At 40.1% G+C, this 24030-nt stretch overlaps 1 protein-coding gene across 4 annotated transcripts; it reads left to right on the top strand.

Annotated features, from left to right (window-relative positions):
- Nucleotides 1–2944: 2944 nt before the first annotated feature.
- On the top strand, nt 2945–23061 carry LOC139546454 (nectin-3-like). Of its 4 annotated transcripts, none has more exons than XM_071354843.1 (11): nt 2945–3086; nt 3930–4024; nt 4299–4371; nt 6233–6580; nt 11967–12272; nt 15215–15317; nt 15552–15706; nt 16262–16361; nt 16486–16528; nt 16925–16993; nt 19439–23059. In XM_071354843.1, the coding sequence occupies exons 3-10, from the start codon at nt 4317–4319 to the stop codon at nt 16958–16960; spliced, it is 1146 nt and encodes a 381-aa protein (XP_071210944.1). In that variant the 5' UTR covers nt 2945–3086; nt 3930–4024; nt 4299–4316; the 3' UTR covers nt 16961–16993; nt 19439–23059. The 4 variants fall into 4 exon arrangements, with proteins under 4 accessions (XP_071210944.1, XP_071210947.1, XP_071210946.1 ...); XM_071354845.1 differs by having other exon boundaries at nt 2957–3086; nt 3816–4024; XM_071354846.1 differs by lacking the exon at nt 3930–4024 and having other exon boundaries at nt 19439–23060.
- The last annotated feature ends 969 nt before the right edge of the window (nt 23062–24030 follow it).

Below are 24030 nucleotides of genomic sequence, written 5' to 3'. Positions count from 1 at the left end.
TTGTCACGTGTTAGAGGGTGTGTTATTTTATATCTACACTGCTCAAAAAAATAAAGGGAACACTTAAACAACACAATGTAACTCCAAGTCAATCACACTTCTGTGAAATCAAACTGTCCACTTAGGAAGCAACACTGATTGACAATAAATTTCACATGCTGTTGTGCAAATGGAATAGACAAAAGGTGGAATTTATAGGCAATTAGCAAGACACCCCCAATAAAGGAGTGGTTATGCAGGTGGTGACCACAGACCACTTCTCAGTTCCTATGCTTCCTGGCTGATGTTTTGGTCACTTTTGAATGCTGGCGGTGCTTTCACTCTAGTGGTAGCATGAGACGGAGTCTACAACCCACACAAGTGGCTCAGGTAGTGCAGCTTATCCAGGATGGCACATCAATGCGAGCTGTGGCAAGAAGGTTTGCTGTGTCTGTCAGCGTAGTGTCCAGAGCATGGAGGCGCTACCAGGAGACAGGCCAGTACATCAGGAGACGTGGAGGAGGCCGTAGGAGGGCAACAACCCAGCAGCAGGACCGCTACCTCCACCTTTGTGCAAGGAGGAGCAGGAGGAGCACTGCCAGAGCCCTGTAAAATGACCTCCAGCAGGCCACAAATGTGCATGTGACTGCTCAAACGGTCAGAAACAGACTCCATGAGGGTGGTATGAGGGCCCGACGTCCACAGGTGGGGGTTGTGCTTACAGCCCAACACCGTGCAGGACGTTTGGCATTTGCCAGAGAACACCAAGATTGGCAAATTCGCCACTAGCGCCCTGTGCTCTTCACAGATGAAAGCAGGTTCACACGCACATGTGACAGACGTGACAGAGTCTGGAGACGCCGTGGAGAACGTTCTGCTGCCTGCAACATCCTCCAGCATGACCGGTTTGGTGGTGGGTCAGTCATGGTGTGGGGTGGCATTTCTTTGGGGGGCCGCACAGCCCTCCATGTGCTCACCAGAGGTAGCCTGACTGCCATTAGGTACCGAGATGAGATCCTCAGACCCCTTGTGAGACAATATGCTGGTGCGGTTGGCCCTGGGTTCCTCCTAATGCAAGACAATGCTAGACCTCATGTGGCTGGAGTGTATCAGCAGTTACTGAAAGAGGAAGGCATTGATGCTATGGACTGGCCCGCCCGTTCCCCAGACCTGAATCCAATTGAGCACATCTGGGACATCATGTCTCGCTCCATCCACCAACGCCACGTTGCACCACAGACTGTCCAGGAGTTGGCGGATGCTTTAGTCCAGGTCTGGGAGGAGATCCCTCAGGAGACCATCCGCCACCTCATCAGGAGCATGCCCAGGCGTTGTAGGGAGTTCATACAGGCACGTGGAGGCCACACACACTACTGAGCCTCATTTTGACTTGTTTTAAGGACATTACATCAAAGTTGGATCAGCCTGTAGTGTCGTTTTCCACTTTAATTTTGAGTGTGACTCCAAATCCAGACCTCCATGGGTTGATAAATTTGATTTCCATTGATCATTTTTGTGTGATTTTGTTGTCAGCACATTCAACTATGTAAAGAAAAAAGTATTTAATAAGAATATTTCATTCATTCAGATCTAGGGTGTGTTATTTTAGTGTTCCCTTAATTTTTTTGAGCAGTGTATATTGCATCTATTCCTTTGAAGTTGTCATGATTATTGATGTGTAAGCACCTGGTTGAACTGGGGGGGATTTGTTTGAACATTTCAAAGAGGATGACACCACACCCACCCTATTTTATTTCCCTTAGGGTTGTTGTCTATGAAGCAGGAATGTCTGGAAGGGCGATTGTGTGTGTGTGTGTGTGTATCGTATAGTGTGTGTGTGACAGGCTTACAATGGTTGCAAAAAACAACATTTGAGAGTGCGCTGACCCTAGTGCTAGAGGGGGAACGCAGCTGGAGGTTGAATGTTTGAAGGGGTACGGGACTATAAAAAGTTTGGGAACCACTGCTCTAGAGAAAGCATTTTCACTGCTCCGGAGTCCAATGCCGGTGAGCTTGACACCACTCCAGCCGACACTTGGCATTGCGTGAGGTGATCTTAGGCTTGTGTGCCGCTGCTCGGCCATTGAAAGCCATTTCATGAAGCTCCCAATGAGCAGTTCTTGTGCTGACGTTGCTTCTGTTTGGAACTCGATTGTGAGTGTTGCAACTGAGGGCAGACCATTTTTACACGCTACCCGCTTCAGCACTCAGCGGTCCCCTTCTGTGAGCTTGTATGTCCTACCACTTCGCGGCTGAGCCGTTGTTGCACCTGTATGTTTCCACTTCACAATAACAGCACTTACAGTTGACCGGTACAGATGTAGCAGGGCAGAAATTTGACGGACTGACTTGTTGGAAAAGTGGCATCCTACGATGGGGCCACATTGAAAGTCACTGAGCTCTTCAGTAAGGCCATTCTACTGCCAATGTTTAGCGGTGTGCTCGATTTTATATACATGTCACCAATGGGTGTGGCTGAAATAGCTATTTTGAATTGGTGTCCACATACTTTTGTATATAAAGTGTATCATCAGAGAGAGGGGTCCCAAGTCAGACAGATGCTGGCCTGTTGTTGTATTTAATAACTTCTTATGGCTGCAGGGGCAGTATTGAGTAGCTTGGATGAAAAGGTGCCCATTTCAAACGGCCTGCTACTTAGTCATAGTTCCTAATATTTGCATATTATTATTAATATTGATAGAAAACACTCCAAAGTTTCTAAAACTGTTTGAATTATTTCTCTGAGATTAACTCATATTGGCAAGCAAAATCCTGAGTTGAAATCAAAACCGGAAGTCAGAAATCTGAGATTGTCTGTATTCAACAGAGTCCCAAAAGAATTCCAAATGACGTATGGCAGGGGTTGCACTGCCTAGGGGTTCCACTAGATGTCAGCAATCAATAGAAATTCCAATGAGACTTGTATGGTCTTGTTGGAGAGAATGAGCGCAGAATCAGTCAGGTGTCCATCAAGCACCCATTTCCTGATCATGCATTTTCTTTATGCAAGTCACTTGCGTTCCATGGCTCACGCAGACACGAAGGAATACTCCGGTTAGAGTAGAGTTTAGAGTTTCTGCTAAGCCTTCTGATCGAAACCAACAAAGGTAATGAAATATTTATAATATATTTTGTTGTTTATAGTGACGCTATCTGTGCAGCTGTGACATGCTAATTTGAGTTCCGTCTCAGATTATAGCGTGCAGTTATTTTTCCTTAGTTTTAAAAAAAAATCTGACATTGCGGTTGCATTAAGGAGAGGTATATCTATAACTCAATGTGTATAACTTGTATTATCATCTATATGTATGATGAGTATTCATGTTGAAACGACGGGCTATGCAAAGTCACTTGATGTTTTTGCATTTAGTGATTCTTGTAGCCTCAATGTAAACTCAGATTTTTTTGAGTAATCGAAGGTTAGAAAATAATCGAAGGTTAGTGAATCATTTTATCTCTATTCTGGTTTTTGTGATGCTATCATTAGCTGGGAAAAATGCTATGATTATTTTTTGTTTTGTGGTGACCTAACATAATCGTTTGTAGTGCTTTCGCTGAAAAGCCTATTTGAAATCGGAACAGTTTGGTGGGATTAACAACATGATTACCTTTAAAATGATATAAAACACATGTATGTTTGAGGAATTTTAATTATGAGATTTATGGTTTTTGAATTTGGCGCCCTGCACTTGGACTGGCTGTTGTCATATTGATCCCGACTTAGGGCTTGCAGCCATAAAAGGTTTTAACTTTGTTTTTCTAAAATAAAATAAATAATTTTGTCCAATCATTCTTGTTTGTTTGTAATGAGGCCTATGGGTATGTTTAATAACCAGTAGATGGTGGTACGGGCTTTCAAAGATGTAGCACACAGTCTATGCAAAGCCAGGAGTCTGCGAGTGGAGTGGAGACTAAACTTTCTCAACCAATGTCCACCCATTGTGCTATAGCTGCTGTGGCTTACTGAGGACATTTTTCTGTCAGCACAAACGTCAAAAAACAAATGTCTCGGCTATTTCATCAGAGGAACTTACGTTCATCAAAGGTTAGTGGTCGATTCAATTTATAGATGCATCTGTTTTGTTCCATTATTACTGACCAATGTAGGACTGTTTGTTCATTTTTGTTAAAAGGTTTGGTCTTCATTGAAGATGAGCATAGTTTCCATCAAAGATTGATGATTGCATTCAACATTATTTTACATATAGCTTAGCCTACATAAATGTATTGCATGAACAATTAATAGGTCCTCATTATTACAAAACGGGAATTTCAAATAGAAATATAATGACATAATTACATTTCCCCTATGACCCTAGCAATGAGAAGAGCAAAGCATGTTACGGAATCTGTGCTGTGTGATTCTACTCATCATCCAGAGGGATACAGAAAGTAGGTTTCCAAATGATGTTATAAAATGTATACTATTGAGATCATGTTTTTGTCTCTTTTTTCTTATTGACACAAGGCAAGACAATAACACCAAACACACAATCCCACCATTCAACTGTAGTCACCTCAGTGTGTTTACTATGTTTTTAACTCAGTATGTTTACTATGTTTTTAACTCAGTATGTTTACTATGTTTTTAACTCAGTATGTTTTGAGACATGATCAGCATGCAGCAAGTATCTGAGAATGTATTGAATATCTTACTCTTGATTAAGTGTTAGAATAGAGTCAGGGCTTTTGGCTTATTATTCTAATAACATATTCACTTAGTAGTTTCAGCCTAGACCAGTGGTTCCCAAACGTTTTATTGTCCTGTACCCCTTCAAACATTCAACCTCCAGCTGCGTACCCCCTCTTGTACCAGGGTTAGCGCACTCAAATGTTGTTTTTTGCCACCATTGTAAGCCTGCCCCACACACACTATACGATACATTTATTAAACATAAAAGTGTGAGTTTATGAGTGTGAGTTTTTGTCACAACCCGGCTCGTGGGAAGTGACAAAGAGCTCTTATAGGACCAGGGCACAAATAATAATACAATAATAATCAATAATTTTGCTCTTTATTTAGCCATGTTACATATTAAACCTTATTTGTTCATCAACAAGTGTGAATAACTCACCACAGATTAATGAGAAATGTGTGCTTGAAAGGATACACATAACTCTGCAATGTAGGGTTGTATTGGAGAGTCTCAGTCTTAAATCATTTTCCACACACAGTCTGTGCCTATATTTAGTTTTCATACTAGTGAGGGCCGATAATCCACTCTCACATAGGTACGTGGTTGCAAATGGCATAAGTGTCTTACCAGCGCAATTTTGCCAAGGAAAGATACTCCGAGCACAGCCCTATCCAGAAATCTGTCAGTGGCTTCTGATTAAATTATATTTTCACAGAACCGCTTGTTGCAATTTCGATGAGGCTCTCTTGTTCAGATATTGGTAAGTGGACTGGAGGCAGGGCATGAAAGGAATAACAAATCCAGTTGTTTGTGCCGTCTGTTTCGGGAAAGATCCTGCGTAATTGCCAGCTCATTCATGTGCTGTGTGTTCTCCTTGTTAATGCAGACAGAGAGGAGCTCCAACTTCTGAATCATAGCCTCATTTTTGTCCCAAACATTGAATATAGTTGCAGAGAAAATAAAGTAGCAGTACTACCAGTGAGCTGGTATGTGTCTCTATGGACGCAGGCCTGACTTTTTTATCCATTTTCGATCTAATGGAATGAGCAGCAACTATGTTTGGCTACATACGTACCGTTAGAGGAATTCCCGCAAGAGAGTAACGGTTATTGTGATTGGATGTGAATTACTTTACTAGGCTACCTGTATTTGACATTGTGTTGTTATTTCACTGAACACTAGATGGTTTAATTTGAATTTTAGCAGTGAAACGAGGCTACTCAGGCGAGAAAAAATATCACCCAAATGTATAGCCCCGTTGGAAAATCTAAATTGGACTGTTTGAAAATGTGAATCACATTTTTATTTGGCATACCCCCCAAAGGCATTGCGCGTACCCCTGGGGCGTAGACTGAACCCAGATCAGTATGTGCTTTAGCCATCTCCTCTGACTATGGCTGCCAAAACAGGAATAGGGTCAAATATTGAGCAATTGGCACATTTGTTGTTGCAATAGCTACATTTCAGCATCAATAGGATATCATAGTTGATAAGCACAGCTAAATACTAATAATGGTCTTGTCTGTGTGTTTAGGTAACATCTCTGTTTATTAGAGTTCATAAACATCTATTCTACAGGAATTGGATTGTATTTTTGGCTTGTGTTTTCTCTTCAGGTACACGTGTGATTGGAGGATGGAGGACTGTGGTACAGGGGGAGGATGTGGACTTATCCTGCAAACTGATAGAGACAGACGAGGAGCTTGAACAGATAACATGGCAGAAAAGTACTGCGGAAGAAACACAGAACCATAATTTGATGCTGATTTATCCCAATGGGGTTACTAAGTTTATTGCACAGAATGGTTTGGCAGGTAGAGTTCAGTTTATTGGGAACCCATCAGAGAACCTTGGATCTATTCGAATAACAGCTGTCAGACTGTTGGATGAAGGCACCTTCACATGTATCTTCAGTGTTTTCCCCAGTGGAGCATACATTACAGAGATACTTCTGACTGTGCTTGGTAAGAACTCTTCCTTCACTCTTTGTAGCACTGTTTCTACTTTTGACAGTGTAGAATGACTGCATGTGAAAATCAACACTAGAAATCCAAAAAGTTGGTAGTTTCATTATTCAAGTGAAGCAAGAGCAGAGCCCTCATCTACAGGATTTGCTTTTTCTACACTTAGAAAAAAGGGTTCCAAATGGGTTCTATCCAGAGGGATACGATTCGACCTATAACCTTTCTTTACCCTGAGATCCTTTTTTGGAAGAAATTCTTATTTGATGATTACTTGAAATGCAAGAAGGTTTCTACATAGAAACTCTTCTGAATTTGAATAAGAATTTTTATTATAATTTTTTTCTTACTTTGAAATAGTGCCTGAGCATTAGTGTTTATCTAATTATTTAAACTTTAACATCAGGAGTTCCAGTAATCTGAAAAATGTTTAAAGATGTTTTAAACTGTACCTATAGTGTAAGGAAATATTTGTGCAAATGATTTGTGCAATGATTCCCTTAATCATTTAACATATACAATACTGACATAGTTTATATTTTTGCCATGATTTTTGTGTTTCAAACTAGTATTTTCTTTCATTGTATTGAGCAGAGAGTGGGAGAATAGAAGGAAGTCTGAGTGAACCAGCAATGTATTGTATGGTACACAGAATATTTTACAGTTTTACCTAGGGTTGATTTTTCATTGTAACATGTCTAGTGTTGATTCAGGAGTTGGTGTTAATAACCAGAATTGAATGAGATTATTTTATTTTGTGTAGAGCAGGGATGGCCAACTTTGTGAGGGTGGGGGTAGGGCTGTGGCAGTCATGACATTTTGTCACCTGGTTATTGTCAAGCAAAAACAGACTTCCGGTCTCACGGTAATTGACCGTTAAAAACTTCTTATGGCTGAAGGGGCAGTATTGAGTAGCTTGGATGAAAGGTGCCCATATCAAACGGCCTGCTCCTCAGTCATAGTTCCTAATATTTGCATATTATTATTAGTATTGGATAGAAAACACTCTAAAGTTTCTAAAACTGTTTGAATTATGTCTGTGAGATTAACAGAACTCATATTGGCAGGCAAAATCCTGAGTTGAAATCAAAACAGGAAGTCAGAAATCTGAGCCTGTGTGTATTCACCAGAGTCCCTAAAGAAATCCACTTGAGCTATTAATGATGTTGCACTGCCTAGGGGTTCCACTAGATGTCAACCATCAATAGAAATTTCAATGAGACTTCTATGATGTTGTGGGAGAGAATGAGAGCAGAATCAGTCAGGTGTCCATCAAGCAGCCATTTCCTGATCATGCTTTTTCTTCATGGAAGCCACTGACGTTCCATTGCTCACGAAAGAGAACAAAGAATACTCCGGTTGGAACTTTATTGAAGCTATATGTTAAACATCCTAATGATTGATTCAGTACTTAGTTTCAAATGTTTCTTCGACCGGTAATATCACATTTTGAAGTTTTTGTCCGATATAAAGCTGACCAGAATTAGCGTTTGGACATGTTTACCAAACGCGCTAACAATTGGACATAAATAACGGATTTTTTCAAACAAAACAAACATTTATTGTGGACCTGGGATTCTTGGTGTGTTTTCTGATGTAGATCATCAAAGGTAATGGAATATTTATCATGTATTTTTGTGTTTATGGTGACGCCATCTTTGCAGCTGTGGTATGCTATTTTTGAGCGCCGTCTCAGATTATAGCGTGCATTTCTTTTTCCGTAAATTTTTTTTGAAATCTGACACAGCGGTTGCATTAAGGAGAGGTATATCTATAATTCAATGTGTATAACTTGTATTATCATTTATATTTATGATGAGTATTTCTGTTGAAACGATGGGCTATGCAAAGTCACTTGATGTTTTTGCATTTAGTGAATCTAGTCGCCTCAATGTAAACTCAGAATTTTTTATATAAATATGAATTTAATCAAACAAAACATGCATGTATTGTGTAACATGAAGTCCTATGAGTGTCATCTGATGAAAATAATCGAAGGTTAGTGATTCATTTTATCTCTATTCTGGTTTTTGTGAAGCTATCTTTAGCTGGAAAAAATGGCTGTGATTATTGTGGTTTTGTGGTGACCTAACATAATCGTTTGTAGTGCTTTCGCTGAAAAGCCTATTTGAAATCGGACACTTTGGTGGGATTAACAACAAGATTACCTTTAAAATGATGAATTTTAATTATGAGATTTCTGTTGTTTTGAATTTGGCGCCCTGCACTTGGACTGGCTGTTGTCATATCGGTCCCGTTACCGGGACTGCAGCCATAAGAAGTTTTAATTAACATAAAAACGTTTAGCATCTCCAGGCCTCCAGCATACAAGCCGCTGATTTGCGCCTTTGGAACATCTACATAAAAAAAATTATAATAAACCAATTTAATATAGAACATCACAAATCCATTATTTATTTTAGTCAGGTCTAAAGAAACATTATGATATGAAGAAAATGTATTTCAGAAAATCAGAATATGAGTTGGCCTACTGTATGTTATCTGGCTATGCTCCGTGCCATTTAGCTGACAAGATAAAATTATAAGTCCTGTGCCATTATTTTATTTTATATGATTTATATTATGAAGAATATAATTGAACTTAGCTGAAAAAAATGTAAAGGAATTTTTTCTTGAAACAGGTCCTATATGTTAGATTTAGAGTTTAGTCGTGAATCATACCAACGTTAAATATGTCTTAGAAATCAAAACATATATGGGCTGCATGGTGCGACTCTAGGCTATTGATGATTTGAGAAAGAAGCAAAAAAAGCTTGCGCTCTGTTCCTTTTCTCGGGGTGCACAGCTGTTCTCTCACCAGGTGATTTTCACCCATCAGACTATTCTCAATTTAATCTTGTCTTTACTAATATGTAACATTTGTTTCGGTTTAGAATGGCTCATTATCAGATGGGCAGTAACAGGGGCAGGGGAAAAAAATACATGTCATTTGTATGCACTCGAATAGGGAATGGAGGCGCCTAGCTTTCCCGCTGGTCTGTGTTTGTACTTAAGTACTTTACACCACTGGTCTAGCCTATAGAAAGCTGATGGGATCCTCCCTCTTTTTAATAGAGGCCATCAACTCTGTTTTCTCATGCAATTTTATAGCCTATAGAAATGCTGCGCAATATGAGCTCATGGGCTCTCATTAAGTGTGTAAGTAGATTTTCGATTACCTTTGCAATGATGTCAGAGGTATTAGAAGGACAATAGTGCAGAGTACCAAGCAGTAAGCACGTTTGTTAGGCTACTAATGACCATCAGCAGCATCAGAGCTTGGAGAAGCCTAATCCCCCCCCAATTCTACACATTTTGCCATGAAAGCAAGTTTGCTGCAATTCCACAACTAGTTGCCCATCCTGGTGTGATAGTAAAACACTCAAACCACGCCCATCATTATCTTATTTCCCAGCATGCTCTATTTTTAGGTAGATTTGTTTGTTTCAATATGTGTTTTGTATGCACATGTATTAGTTGATTAACCTTATGCTACACAATGATAAATACCATAACATTTTTGTCATTTAATCCAATTGTTAACTGTGTTGGAATTGAACCCGTTACTGAGATAGTTTCGATGACTTACGTAGATCACTTATCAATCTTTCTTAACCTGGCAGTTATTCTAAAATGTAGGTTGCAGGTGATTAAAAATTCAAATGGTTGGATATGTGTAAAAGGTCTGGGTGTAGCTGGTGCAGAGGAGTCAGGCGCAGGACAGCAGAGATGAGTAATAAACGTACCGTTACTCAAAATTACCAAATACATGTGGTAATGCCAAGCCCACACAAAAGGACCAAAATACATAAAACAAACGCGAACAAAAACCATGGGGAAAACAGAGGGTTAAATAATGAACATGTAATTGGGGAATTGAAACTAGGTGTGTAAAACAAAGACAAAACAAATGGAAAATGAAAAGTGGATCAGTGATGGCTAGAAGGCCAGTGACGTCACCCGCCGAATGCCGCCCGAACAAGGAGAGGGACCGACTTCGGTGGAAGTCGTGACAATATGCTCACTCTGGCTGAGCAAGGCACTTAACTGTCATGCTGTACATAAGGTTTGGAGACAGGCGCAGGAATACGTAATAGGGAGTTTATTTTCTCCACCCAAACAAAGCACGCATATATATATATATATATTAACACAGGGTTGAAACCCAAACATTAGAGCGAGGTGTAAACATCAACATAATCATGAGACGAGACCCGTAATACAAGTGCACGTAGCACAAAAGCCGATACATTGCACAGGTACTCACAGAACCAACGGACATGGTAACAATAATCAACAAGGACAACGGGGAACAGAGGGCACATATGTAACATAATATTCAGGGGAAATGGGAACCAGGTGTGCGTAATGAGACAAGACAGTCCGGTGTTGGTGGTAAGGAATCCAATTCAATGATGCCTAGAAAGCCGGTGACGTAGACCTCCGGAGCTGGTGCACGGAATGAGCGGCAGTACCGGGGTATCCGTGACATTAACCCTCATTTGCTCCAGCGATGCTGTACTACTTTGGCTGATGCTGTAAAACAACACATTTCACTGCAATTATCTGGTGTATGTGACAATAAAACATTTTAAAATGTATTATTAAAAAAAATATATGTATTATTAGAGGGTTCTAGGCAGAACCATTTACAGGGGGATCTATGAAGAACCCATAGAGATCATATTCTAATTCCTAATTATTATTCTAGGTAGAACCCTCTGCAAAGGGTTCTACCCAGCACCAAAAAGGGATCCTGTATGGCGACAAACCAAAGAACCCTATGTGGTTGTACTTAGCAACTTCCTTTCTAAGAGTGTATCCTCTTACTCAAGCTGTAACCAGGAGAGTACAGGCATGAATAGTTTCCCTAATGGTGGAACAGATGCTGGAATATACAGAATACACCACTATATCCTGCATTCCTTAACGGCATAATCACTGGGCTGTGAATGCTTTTCAGTGGAACTGGTGAAGCTGAAAAACAGATTTTGTGATGTGTGTGAAACTAAATACCTCAGGTGCAAGTACCTCTCATCAGGATGATCTAAAACCTGTTAACTTGATTGCCCATACCTCCAATACAGTACATGTGTAGCTATTAATGATGTATATTGCAATTGGCCAGATAGAAAACATTAAAGGGTTTATTTAAAGTTTGTTGGTCATGTGACATGAGCATTTGGGTAAGTTTCACATGACGGGCTGTGTGTGTTCTGGTTGTTGTTTCATGTTTAGTTCCACATTCATCTTGGCCAGGTCGCAGTTGTCAATGAGAACTTGTTCTCAACTGGCCTACCTGGTTAAATAAAGGTGAAATAAAATAAAATAAATAAGGAGTGACTTGTTCATGTTTTCTGTTCTCTGTTTGTTTGTTTTCTGGTCATAGTTCCTCCAGTAGTGAGTGTGACAGTTGATGTTCCTCCTGTCATTGGGGAGAATGAGGTTGTCTTGGCAATCTGTGTGGTTGCTGGTGCCAAGCCACAGGCAGATGTAAAGTGGAAGACTGGTACATTTGGCAGTTTGTTGAAGACAGTGACTAACTCCACCCAGCACGCCAACGGCACCACCACAGTACTCAGCCACCTGCTTGGGGTGCCAACCAGAGCAGCCAATCAGCAACAGGTCCAGTGTGTGGTCAACCAGTCTGCCCTGGTAACAGAAAGGAGCTACAACTACACCATAGACATCCACTGTAAGTATATACTCCACTACTACTTTCCTACACTATAGACAGACAATATAAATATATTCTACTACCACTCTCCTACACTATCGGCATCCACTGTAAATGTATACTCCACTATCACTGTCATAGACCATAGACATCCACTGTATGTATAGAGTGTCACTGTCTTCACTGGCTGTAGCCTAGTAGCCCCTCTAACCAGTCCATGTCTGTCTATACACTCTTCGAAAATAAGGTGCTATCCTAGAACCAAAAATGTTTTTTTGGCAGGCCCCATAGGAGAACCCTTTGAATAACCCCTATTAGTTCCAAGTAGAACCCTTTAGGGTTCCATGTAAAATCCTTTCAACAGAAGAAAGCCTTTGATTTGGCCTGTAACAACTGTTGCTGTCTTAAGCTTAAACATAGTTCTGAGGCACAGAGTGATATGGACCTTGACAAGGCTTCCATTGTACTGCTCCTCTAGTACAAGTAATCTATCAAACAGAAATGAAAGTAGACCAGGTTGACAAATAACAGAATTCTTTGAATTTTGCCTCATATGTGGATGAAAGTTCCATCCCTTCCCACTGCTCAGAGACTGTACTGTCATTGTTATAGGTGTAATATATCTTTCTTGGTATGGGTGTGTGAGTGTAGGTCTATTTATATTCTATACCTGCAGTAACTGTAACCACCTCTCTCTCTCTTTCAATTGCTCTCACTCAATGTCTCTCTCTCTCTCTAATCAAATAGAATGTTGCTTATCACATGCGCCTATCACAACTGGTGTAGACTTTACAGTCAAATGCTTGCTTATGATCCTTTTCAACGATGCTGAGATAAAAAAAAAAGAAATAATAACTAACAAAAGAGGAATAAAATAAAATACACAATAATGGAGCTGTATACAAGGAGTACCAGTAGAGGTACTGTGCAGAGGTACAGGTAGATATGTACATGAAGGCAATGTCAAGTGACTAGGCATCCGGATGATAAATAATAATAAGAGTAAAACAAAGGATAGAGCAAAAAATCTAATCAAAGTCTATTTGTCATGTGCGCCGATACAATGTACGCACCTTACAGTGAAATGCTTACTTACGAGCCCCTAACCAACAGTGCAGTTTCAAAAATACAGGGGGGTGCCGATACAGAGTCAATGTGCGGGGGCACCAGTTAGTTGAGGTAGTATGTACATGTAGGTAGAGTTATTAAAGTGACTATGCATAGATGACAACAGAGAGTGGCAGTGGTGTTGACGGGGGAGGTGGGGCAAATAGTCTGTGTAGCCATTTGACTAGATGTTCAGGAGTATTATGGCTTGGGGGTAGAAGCTGTTTAGAAGCCTCTTGGACCTAGACTTGGCGCTCCGGTACCTCTTGCCGTGCGGTAGCAGAGAGAACAGTCTATGATTAGGGTGGCTGGAGTCTTTGACAATTTTTAGGGCCTTCCTCTGACACCACCTGGTGTAGAGGTCCTGGATGGGAGGCAGCTTAGCCCCAGTGATGTACTGGGCCGTACGCACTACCCTCTGTAGTGCCTTGCGGTCGGAGGCCGAGCAGTTGCCGTACCAGGCAGTGATGCAACCAGTCAGGATGCTCTCGATGGTGCATCTGTAGAACCTTTTGAGGATCTGAGGACCCATGCCAAATCTTTTTAGTTTCCTGAGGGGGGAAATAGGCTTTGTGTTTCCCTCTTCACGACTGTCTTGGTGTGTTTGGACCATTCTAGTTTGTTGGTGATGTGGACACCAAAGAACTTGAAGCTCTCAACCTTCTCCACTGCAGCCCCATCGACGAGAATGGGGGCGTGCTCGGTCCTCCTTTTCCTGTAGTCATCAATCATCTCTTTTGTCTTGATTATGTTGAGTGATAGGTTGTTATTCTGGCACCACCCGGCCAGGTCTCTGACCTCCTCCCTATAGGCTGTCTCGTTGTTGTCGGTGATCAGGCCCACCACTGTTGTGTCATCTGCAAACTTAATGATGTTGTTGGAGTCATGCCTGGCCACACAGTCATGGGTGAACATGGAGTACAGGAGGGGACTGAGCACGCACCCCTGAGGGGCTCCAGTGTTGAGCAGCAGCAAATGATGTGTTAAAGTGTGTGTAAGTATGTTAGTGTGTGAGTGTCTGTGTGTGTTTGTGTGTTTGTGTTGTGTCAGTATGTATTTGTGTTATGTGTGTGTGTGTGTTTGTGTGCGTATGTAGTGTTTGAATGTGTGAGGGATTTGTGTGGGAGTGACAGTGTAGTGTGGGTGTGTGAGTGAGTGTGTATATGGTGTGAATATAAAGTCTAGTTAGTGTGGGCAGGGTCAGTGCAAGATGGAGTCAGTGCAGATAGTTTAGGTACCATAAATTATTATTTAGCAGTCTTATGGCTTATGGATAGAAGCTGTCTCTAAGCCTGTGGGCCCTAGAGCCGATGCTCCGGTACCGTTTGTCCGGACGGTGGCAGAGTGAACAGTCTATGGTTTGGGTGGCTGGAGTCTTTGGCAATTTTTCGGGCCTTCTTCTGGCACCACTTGATATAGAGATGGCATGGAGCTTGGTCCCTGTGATGTACAGTACTGGGCTGTCCACACAATCCTTTGTAGTGCTTCGTGGTCAAGGGCGGTGCAATTGCCATACCAAGCGGTGATGCAGTCAGTAAAGATGTTCTCGAGAGTGCAGCTGTATAATTTCTTGAAGATCTAACGGCCCGTTCTCTTCAGGATTGTGGGAGTGAGTGTGGACCATGTTAATTCCTCACTAATGTGGACGCCAAAGAACTTAAAGATCTCGACCCGCTCCACAACATCCAGGCTGATGTGGATGGAAGTGCTCTCCCCTCTTTCTCCGAAAGTCCACAAACAACTCCTTGGTTGTATTGACGTTGAGGGAGAGGTTGTACTGGCACCACACTGTTAAGTCACTGACTTCCTCCCTGTAGGCTGACTCTCTCTCTCTCTCTCTCTCTCTCTCTCAGATCCATCTCAGACAGTGAACGTTACACTTAGTGAGACCTCTAAAGCCACAGTCTTACTATGTGTAGCAGATGGTAACCCACAACCCAACTACACCTGGAGCAGGTACTCACTCCTATGTAAACTAGTTAAGTTCAGTTAAATGTAAATGTTATCTGCACTTGTTAAGACATGAGATCTAAATTAGCTTTAAGCTTCAGAATTTTCATATCTAAAGGACAGTTGTTGAATTATGCTGGAAGTTAAATTATGCCTTTGTCTTTCACACACGCACACGCACACAATCACACAATCACACACATACATTCAGCCCCTCTCCTCCTCTCTCTCTCTCCCCAGAGTGGCCCAGCCATGGCCTGGGTCTTCAGTGAGAGCAGAAGGAGACACACTGCACCTCCTCAGTCTCACCTCTGAACTGAATTGTCTCTATGTCTGTGAGGCCTCCAATCACTACGGACGAGCAGCTGGCTCCCTCTATGTCCACATATACTCTGGTGAGAAGCACCTTAGACACACACACACACATGCATACATACTGGTTGCTTATACTGCTTTATAAATTGCTTCTAATTGTTATGTGATTTATTGATTGATTGGTTTGTTGATTGATTGCCTGATTTATTGAATAGTTTATTGTCCCATAGGGAAATGTGTCTGGTAACAATACAGCCATTCCTGTTATACACATAAAACACATATATGAGGTTATGAGAAGTGTGATGTAGCATGGATAAAAGTTGAGCCAGATGCTCACTTATATTTCACAGCATGTGTTAGTATCAGTGTTAGTATCAATGCATGTTTTAGTATCAGACTTATGGCCTCATTCCCCTTCCTATAGGAAGTTACTGTATAACCACTAACTAAGATGGTCATGACACACACTTATCTCTTACTGCATATGTACATGTTTTTTAACCCAGTATTATCTCTTTGCTTTCTGCAGGAAAATGTTTGCATCAGCGCCACAATGGTTGTTATGGCAACAAAATGATATGTAATTGTAAATACAGACTGTTTCTTATTAACTGTATCCCCACTCCTCACAGAGACCTCTGCTGTCTGTTGGGTTCTACTTTTTGCCATTCCGTGTCTGATTGTTGCTGCTGCACTTGTACGGTACCGGTGCAAAAACAGACAATATACTTGGTAATATCAACTACTGTAATATTATGAACAGAATTTTGCATTATGAAAAAAAATTTTTTATGAGATGATCATATATTGATTTGGCTCAAATTAATATCATATTTTTTTCTGGACGATATCCCAGGAATACAATCATTGCCAATCACCAGTTCCAGGCACCACCACAGGTATGTGACTATGTGTAATGATGTGCGCTGAGAGTCAGGAAGCAAGTTCAAGTAGTGAGTGTTTTATTACGCAACATAAAACAAAACAAGAAACACGAACAACGCACAGACTTAACACTGAAACAGAAACAATAACGCCTGGGGAAGTAACCAAAGGGTGTGACATATATAGGGGAAGTTATCAGGGAGGTGATGGAGTCCAGGTGAATCTGATAATGAGCAGGTGCTCGTAACGATGATGACGGGTGTGCGCCATAACGAGTAGCCTGGTGACCGAGAGGCCGGAGAGGGAGCACACGTGACACTATGTTAATGTCCACCATTGTTGTGTGATTAACTTATCACATCAGCCACTTTTTGCAATGTAACAATACTGTTATAATGTCTGATGACAAGGTTGAGGAAGATGAACCTGGGACATCTGGGTTCTAACACTCCAAACCAGGAAGGAGGAAGTATCATGATGTAAGGAACACACATTATGATTTAAAAATATATATATATACACTACCGTTCAAAAGTTTGGGGGCACTTAGAAATGTCCTTGTTTTGAAAGAAAATTTAAAAAATTTCAAATTGCCAAGAAACTGAAGATCTCGTACAACGCTGTGTCCTACTCCCTTCACAGAACAGCGCAAACTGGCTCTAACCAGAATAGAAGTTGTTTCCAGCTACAATAGTCATTTACAACATTAAGAATGTCTACACTGTATTTCTGATCAATTTGATGTTATTTTAATGGACAAAAAATTTGCTTTTCTCTCAAAAACAAGGACATTTCTAAGTGACCCCAAACTTTTGTATATTCTAAAAAATATATTTCATTTGAGCTATTGTCTATTCATGAGGTACAGTTATGTGAAAAAGTAAGTACACCCCCTAGAAAGTTGTAATTTGTTTTACATATTTGGACAGATGGATATGTAATCTTCACTTCGACACTATTGACAGATAAAGGTAACCTAATTTAACAAATGACACTGAAAGATTAAACTTTGCAATCATTTATTAATCAAAAATCTACAGAAATGCAATTCCATAGTGCAGAAAAATATGTACACCCCTAGCTTCTATAGCTTGTGTTGCCCCCTTTTGCATAAACAACTTCATGTAGACGTTGCTTGTAACTGTCTATCAGTCTCTGACATAGACTGGTGAACATTTTTGCCCCCTCTTCCTTACAGTACTGCTTCAACTGTGTCATGTTCGAGGGCTTTCTTGCATGCACAGCCTGCTTCAAGTCCCCACACAGCATTTCGATAGGATTGAGATCTGTGCTTTCACTCGGTCATTCCATAACCCTTATAATCAATCCTCAGGTTGTTTTTAACATACATAATCGATAATATTTCAAACGGACGGTAAACTATCCAATACTACAGAGAAAGAAAATGTCGAGCTACAGCATGAACTAATCAAAGGACACCTGACGCGTTTTGATAAATCTCGCTGATTTTTCCAAATAAAAGCCTGAAACTATGTCTAAAGCCTGGTCACAGCCTGAGGAAGCCACTGGAAAGGGAATCTGGTTGATACCCCTTTAAATGGAGGAGGGGCAGGCAATGAAACAGGGATTTTTCCAAATAAAAGGCACTTCCGGGTTGGATTCCCTCAGGTTTTCGCCTGCAAAATCAGTTCTGTTATACTCACAGACAATATTTTGACCGTTTTGGAAACTTTGGAGTGTTTTCTATTCTAATCTGTAAATGATATGCATATTCTACGATCTGGGCCTGAGAAATAGTCTGTTTACCTTGGGAACGTTATTTTTCCAAACGTAATAATAGTGCCCCCTAGCTGAAAGAAGTTAAATGTAAGTATAACTAAATCCATGCTCTTCAACCGATCGATGCCCTCACCTGCCCGACCGTCCAGCATCACTACTCTGGACAGTTCTGACTTAGAATATGTGGACAACTACAAATACCTAGGTGTCTGGTTAGACTGTTAACTCTCCTTCCAGACTCACAGTAAACATCTACAATCAAAATGAAATCTAGAATGGGCTTCATATTTCGCAACAAAGCCTCCTTCACTCATGCTGCCAAACATACCCTCGTGAAACTGACTATCCTACCGATCCTTGACTTCGGCGATTTCATTTACAAAATAGCCTCCAACACTCTACTCAGCAGTGTTTTCTATCCTAATCTGTAAATTATATGCACATTCTACAATCTGGGCCTGAGAAATAGTCGGTTTACCTTGGGAACGTTATTTTTCCAAACATAAAAATTCTGCCCCCTAGCTGAAAGAAGATAACCTTCAATTTCTTCTTCTTTAGCCATTCTGTTGTAGCTTTGCTTTTGTGTTTTGGATCATTGTCATGTTGCAGATCCATGTTCGGTTCAGCTTCAGCTTTTTGACAGATGGCCTCACATTCTCCTCAATAATTCTCTGGTACAATATAGAATTCATGGTTGACTCAATGATGGCAAGATGGCCAGGCCCATGCTTTACTGTTGGTAGAGGCTCTTCTGTTCAAAGGCAGTGTTTCGTTTTCGCCAAATATGGCGTCTGGCATTGCGGCCAAACAATTCCACCTTTGACTCATCTGTCCAGAGCACATTTTTCCAGTAGTTTTGGTCTTTACCCAGGTGTTGACCCTCCTCAGTTTCTCCTGTTTTGGTGTACCTGATTCTAATGTTAGCCATTTTATTTGATGGGAAAGTTAGGGTTGTACTAACTTTTCCTGCATAAGGAAAAGGCATTTTTGTATATTTTAATTGCATAACATTTTCAAATAATTGATTTTTTTGTGCCATTTGTTAAGTTGGGTTACCTTTATCAATGAATGTGGTGGGAATTTAGCTCAAATATCCATGTGTCCAAATCTGTTTAAAAAAAGACCACTTTCCAGAGGGTGTGTTTACTTTTTCATGACTGTATATTTATTGTGCTATTTTATAGAAATCACAGGACAAGCTGATAGCGGATGCCAGAAGAATCTCAGACATGCACTGGGTGTGGGAAGATTTCCAGTCTGCACATTCTCGAATGTTCTAACCATTAGCAAAGAACAGGCCAATTCTCCAACCATCTAATGAACAGAGACCCTATGCTGTATTCACTGACATTAGAAACCTCGGCTCGGCCACTCCTCCACCACAGCTTTACACAGTGCTGTCCCTCGTTTCAGTTTTTTGTTCCCCTCTCGTGGACTCCGCCTTGCCGTGGTGGAGGGGCGTTGTGACTTCAGCGGGAACAACAACTCTCCTGTATGTATGTACAGTGGGGAGAACAAGTATTTGATACACTGCCGATTTTGCAGGTTTTCCTACTTACAAAGCATGTAGAGGTCTGTAATTTTTATCATAGGTAAACTTCAACTGTGAGAGACGGAATCTAAAACAAAAATCCAGAAAATCACATTGTATGATTTTTAAGTAATTCCTTTGCATTTTATTGCGCTATACTGAGTGGGACACGCATTTCGTTCTTCAGTGAAATAAAAAATTATTCAAAATCTGTAATAACCAGGCACTGTAGCAAACAGTAGCTGTTAGACCACTGTAGGGGAAGGAAGTCAGTGAAAACCAGTTTGGAAAAAAATAAATAATGACAGTTAGAATGGCTGTTAGATGGTCAGCAGTTGTTTCCTTCCTGATAATATATTTTTAACTACACTTTAGTTTCAGTGCTTTTGTTCACTGTTCAAAATCATGCAGAAGTTTGAATCTGTTATGGTGACCTAGTATTATTGTATTATTATCACTATTATTGTTTTTTTTATTATGTATTATTATCATTATTATGATTATTATTATATATTATTATTACTGTATTATTATCCTTATTATTAGTAGTAGTATTCATATTAATATTGTATTATTATATTAATAATACAAATTATTATATGTTTACGTTTTGTGTGCAGTAATAATATTTTTATTTAACCTTTATTTAACCAGGAAGTCTCATTGAGGCCAGAAAAGGGAGACCTGGCCAGAACGCCAGCAGCAAACCCCACATAGAATTCAACAATACAGTGCATACACAGCAAAAACATGACATCCTCACATGACTCCCCGAAGACGGGGAGTTTCCCTTAGGGATGTGAAACCAGTGGCAGAGGGGTGATACAGAGAGATTGATGATAAACAAAACAGAAAACAGTAAAAATAACTATCAAGAGATATCAGATAACGGATATTGAAGCTGTCTTCTTTTTCTCAAAGAAGTCACTGTTTACAAGCCTCCGCCCTCTACACCAGATTCAGAACTGAATGATAGTAGCTAACCCTCCAGGCAGGTTCCTAACTTGATTATTATGCTGTTACTCTGAGAACTGGACCCATGCAATCTAATATGGACTAGTGACTGTGATGGAAGTGCAGGAAATTATACGATTTTGTATTCGGACGTGTATTCAAAAACAACATTTATTTAACAGTTTGACACATGCACAAACTCTTTCCCAGGCCTTTCTACCACTTCGTATTTCTCCCATCATTATGTAATGTGCATGTTTCTCTATATGTGTACACATTACTATAGTTGTTCTTCACTCATGTTGTTATTCATAATAGACATGATTTTCATGAGAACATTTTATTGTTGCTGTTATTATATAGATCTAGTTCCTACCAGGCCTTCTTATTGCTTTATGTCTATTTCAGGACCTGGATATATTTTTACTGGGTGGATATATTCTTTGAATGTTGTTCTGAATAGAAAAATAAAGCAGGGACGCCACTGCTATCTAGAAACAACGTGTGACTGTGATCCATAGATAAAATCCCATTGTCTTGTTGTTTTTCTGTAAACAAGCCTTAGATTTCCATCTTCCGTGCAAATCCTAGCCCACAACAGGCCCGCCAGTACTTAAGCCTAAGCACCACCTTCTGTGTCTCGTTCCTGACCTTATTTCCTTTGTTTAGTATTGTTTAGTTGGTCAGGACGTGAGCTGGGTGGGCATTCTATGTTATGTGTTTCTATGTTGGGTTCATTCAACTAGCCTGATATGGTTCTCAATCAGGGGCAGGTGTTTTACGTTTCCTCTGATTGAGAACCATATTAAGGTAGACTGTTTCTCACTGTTTGTTTGTGGGTGATTGTTGCTGTGTCTGTGTTTGTTCGCCACACAGTACTGTTTCGTTTCGTTCATTCGTGTGTTCCTTCCTGTTCGTGCGTTCATGTTTTATGTTCTCAAGTTCAGGTCTGTTCACGTCGTTTTGTTATTTTGTATTTTGTCAAGTGTTCTTCGTGTTCGTCTTTCTTAAATAAATCAATATGTATTCACACTACGCTGCGCTTTGGTCCGATCCTTGCTCCTCCTCAGACGAGGAGGAGGACGAGCGTTACATTCTGGCTATAGAGTACAGAGGGATATCTGTCTCTCATGCTCTGGTACAATTGAATTCCATATACTTAAATCACCTCAGCACTGTTGTTATCAGGTGGTCAATGCCTGAAACAGAAATGGTGTACATTCTCTTGTCCAAACCTCCACCCCTCAGTCGCATTCTCTGTTCTCCTGTTTCTCTGCCTCCTTTTCTAAGTGTTGTGGGTCCATACTGACAGTGTTGTACAGCATCCGTTGCTAGACAGTTTTCATAAATCATTACATTCCTGCTGTACCTAAGGTAACAAAAAGTGAATGACATTATGGAGAGATGGAACATAAAGAGCAGACTGGGAGCAGACTGGGGAATTAATTTGGTTCAACATTGGTTTCGGTTTGCCCCAGGCTAACGTTTTTAATAGTTTTGTATTTATTTAACCTTTATTTAACCAGGTAGGCCAGCTGAGAACAAGTTCTCATTTAACTGCAACCTGGCAAAGACAATGCAATGCAGTGTGACACAAACAACACAGAGATACACATGGAATAAACAGCCATAGAGTCAATAATACAATAGAAAAAGTCTATATACAGTGTGTGCAAATGAGGTGGGATAAGGCAATAATAAGGACATAGTGGTGAAATAATTATGATATATTGTTAGGAATTTTGTTAATAAATAATTAAAACAATTTCTAGCTTTAGATAAAACTATAACTAATTGAACTCTGCACGCCTGGTGAAAAGAGATTTGTGTTGTGGGTTATAAAATAAGCAGAAAGGGTCGTTAAACTATGGTTGAACTGACCCAACTTAGCCCTGAGGTGTTTAGATAAGGCTGTGGGTAACTTTTTAGGTCTTCCATTATCTTGAGTTGTCTGCTAAAGTGGTAATAAATTATAGTGAGCCTTCAGGAGGATAGATTATATTGTGTGTCGTGTGTGCGCTGGGAAGTTGGAATGAACTTTTGAACCTGTTTTCTATTTGTCAGGACAAGGAGACTTATTCTGTAACCTATGACGTCATATCTTGTATATAAACCTGTTGTTTATGATCAAATGGTAGAGTGCTCCGAGAATAAATACTATTATCTCATTTTAATAAGACTGTATCTTTATGTTAATAAGTATCTTACAAATTCTTATAAATAGACAGATTGAATTTAATTAATGAGTACATTAGAGGAATTATTTAATTCCACTAACATATAGTAATTAAACACTGGAGTGATAGATGTGCAGAAGATGAATGTGCAAGTAGAGATTCTGTGGTGCAAAGGAGCAAAATAAATAAAATAAATACAGTAGGGGAAGTGGTGGTTGTTTGGGCTATTTATAGATGGGCTATGTACAGGTGCAATGATCTGTAAGCTGCTCTGATAGCTGATGCTTAACTTCTCTGGGATATGTGGGACGCTAACGTCCCACTTGGCCAAAAGCCAGTAAAAATGCAGCTCGCCAAATTCAAATAAATTACTATAAAAATCAATCTTTCATGAAATCACATATGAAAGACACCAAATTAAAGCTACACGTGTTGTGAATCCAGCCAACATGTCTGATTTCAAAAAGGATCTACAGCGAAAGCACAAGAAACGATTATGTTAGGTCAGTACATAGCCACAGAAAAACACAGCCATTTTCCCAGCCAAAGATAGGAGTCACAAAAAGCAGAAATAGAGATAAAATTAATCACTAACCTTTGATGATCTTCATCAGATGACACTCATAGGACATCATGTTACACAATACATGTATGTTTTGTTCGATAATGTGCATATTTATATCCACAAATATCTGTTTACATTGGCGCCATGTTCAGAAATGCCTCAAAAATATCCGGAGAAATTGCAGAGCCACATCAAATAACAGAAATACTCATCATAAACTTTGATGAAAGATACATGTTTTACATAGAATTAAAGATACACTTGTTCTTAATGCAACCGCTGTGTCAGGTAAAAAAAAAAACTTTACGTAAAAAGCAAACCATGCAATAAACAACATTTCTCCGCCATGTTGGAGTCAACAGAAATACGAAATGACATCATAAATATTCCCTTACCTTTGATGATCTTCATCAGAATGCACTCCCAGGAATCCTAGTTCCACAATAAATTGTTGTTTTGTTCGATAATGTCCATTAATTATGTCCAAGTAGCTACTTTTGCAAGCACGTTTAGTGCACATGTCCAAACGCTCGTGCAGGTCCAGGCGAA

The sequence above is a fragment of the Salvelinus alpinus genome, chromosome 20 (genome assembly GCF_045679555.1).
Source record: "Salvelinus alpinus chromosome 20, SLU_Salpinus.1, whole genome shotgun sequence".
NCBI lineage: Eukaryota > Metazoa > Chordata > Actinopteri > Salmoniformes > Salmonidae > Salvelinus > Salvelinus alpinus.
The sequence above is the reverse complement of the archived record's forward strand: the minus strand, read 5'-3'. Positions and strand labels throughout refer to the sequence as shown.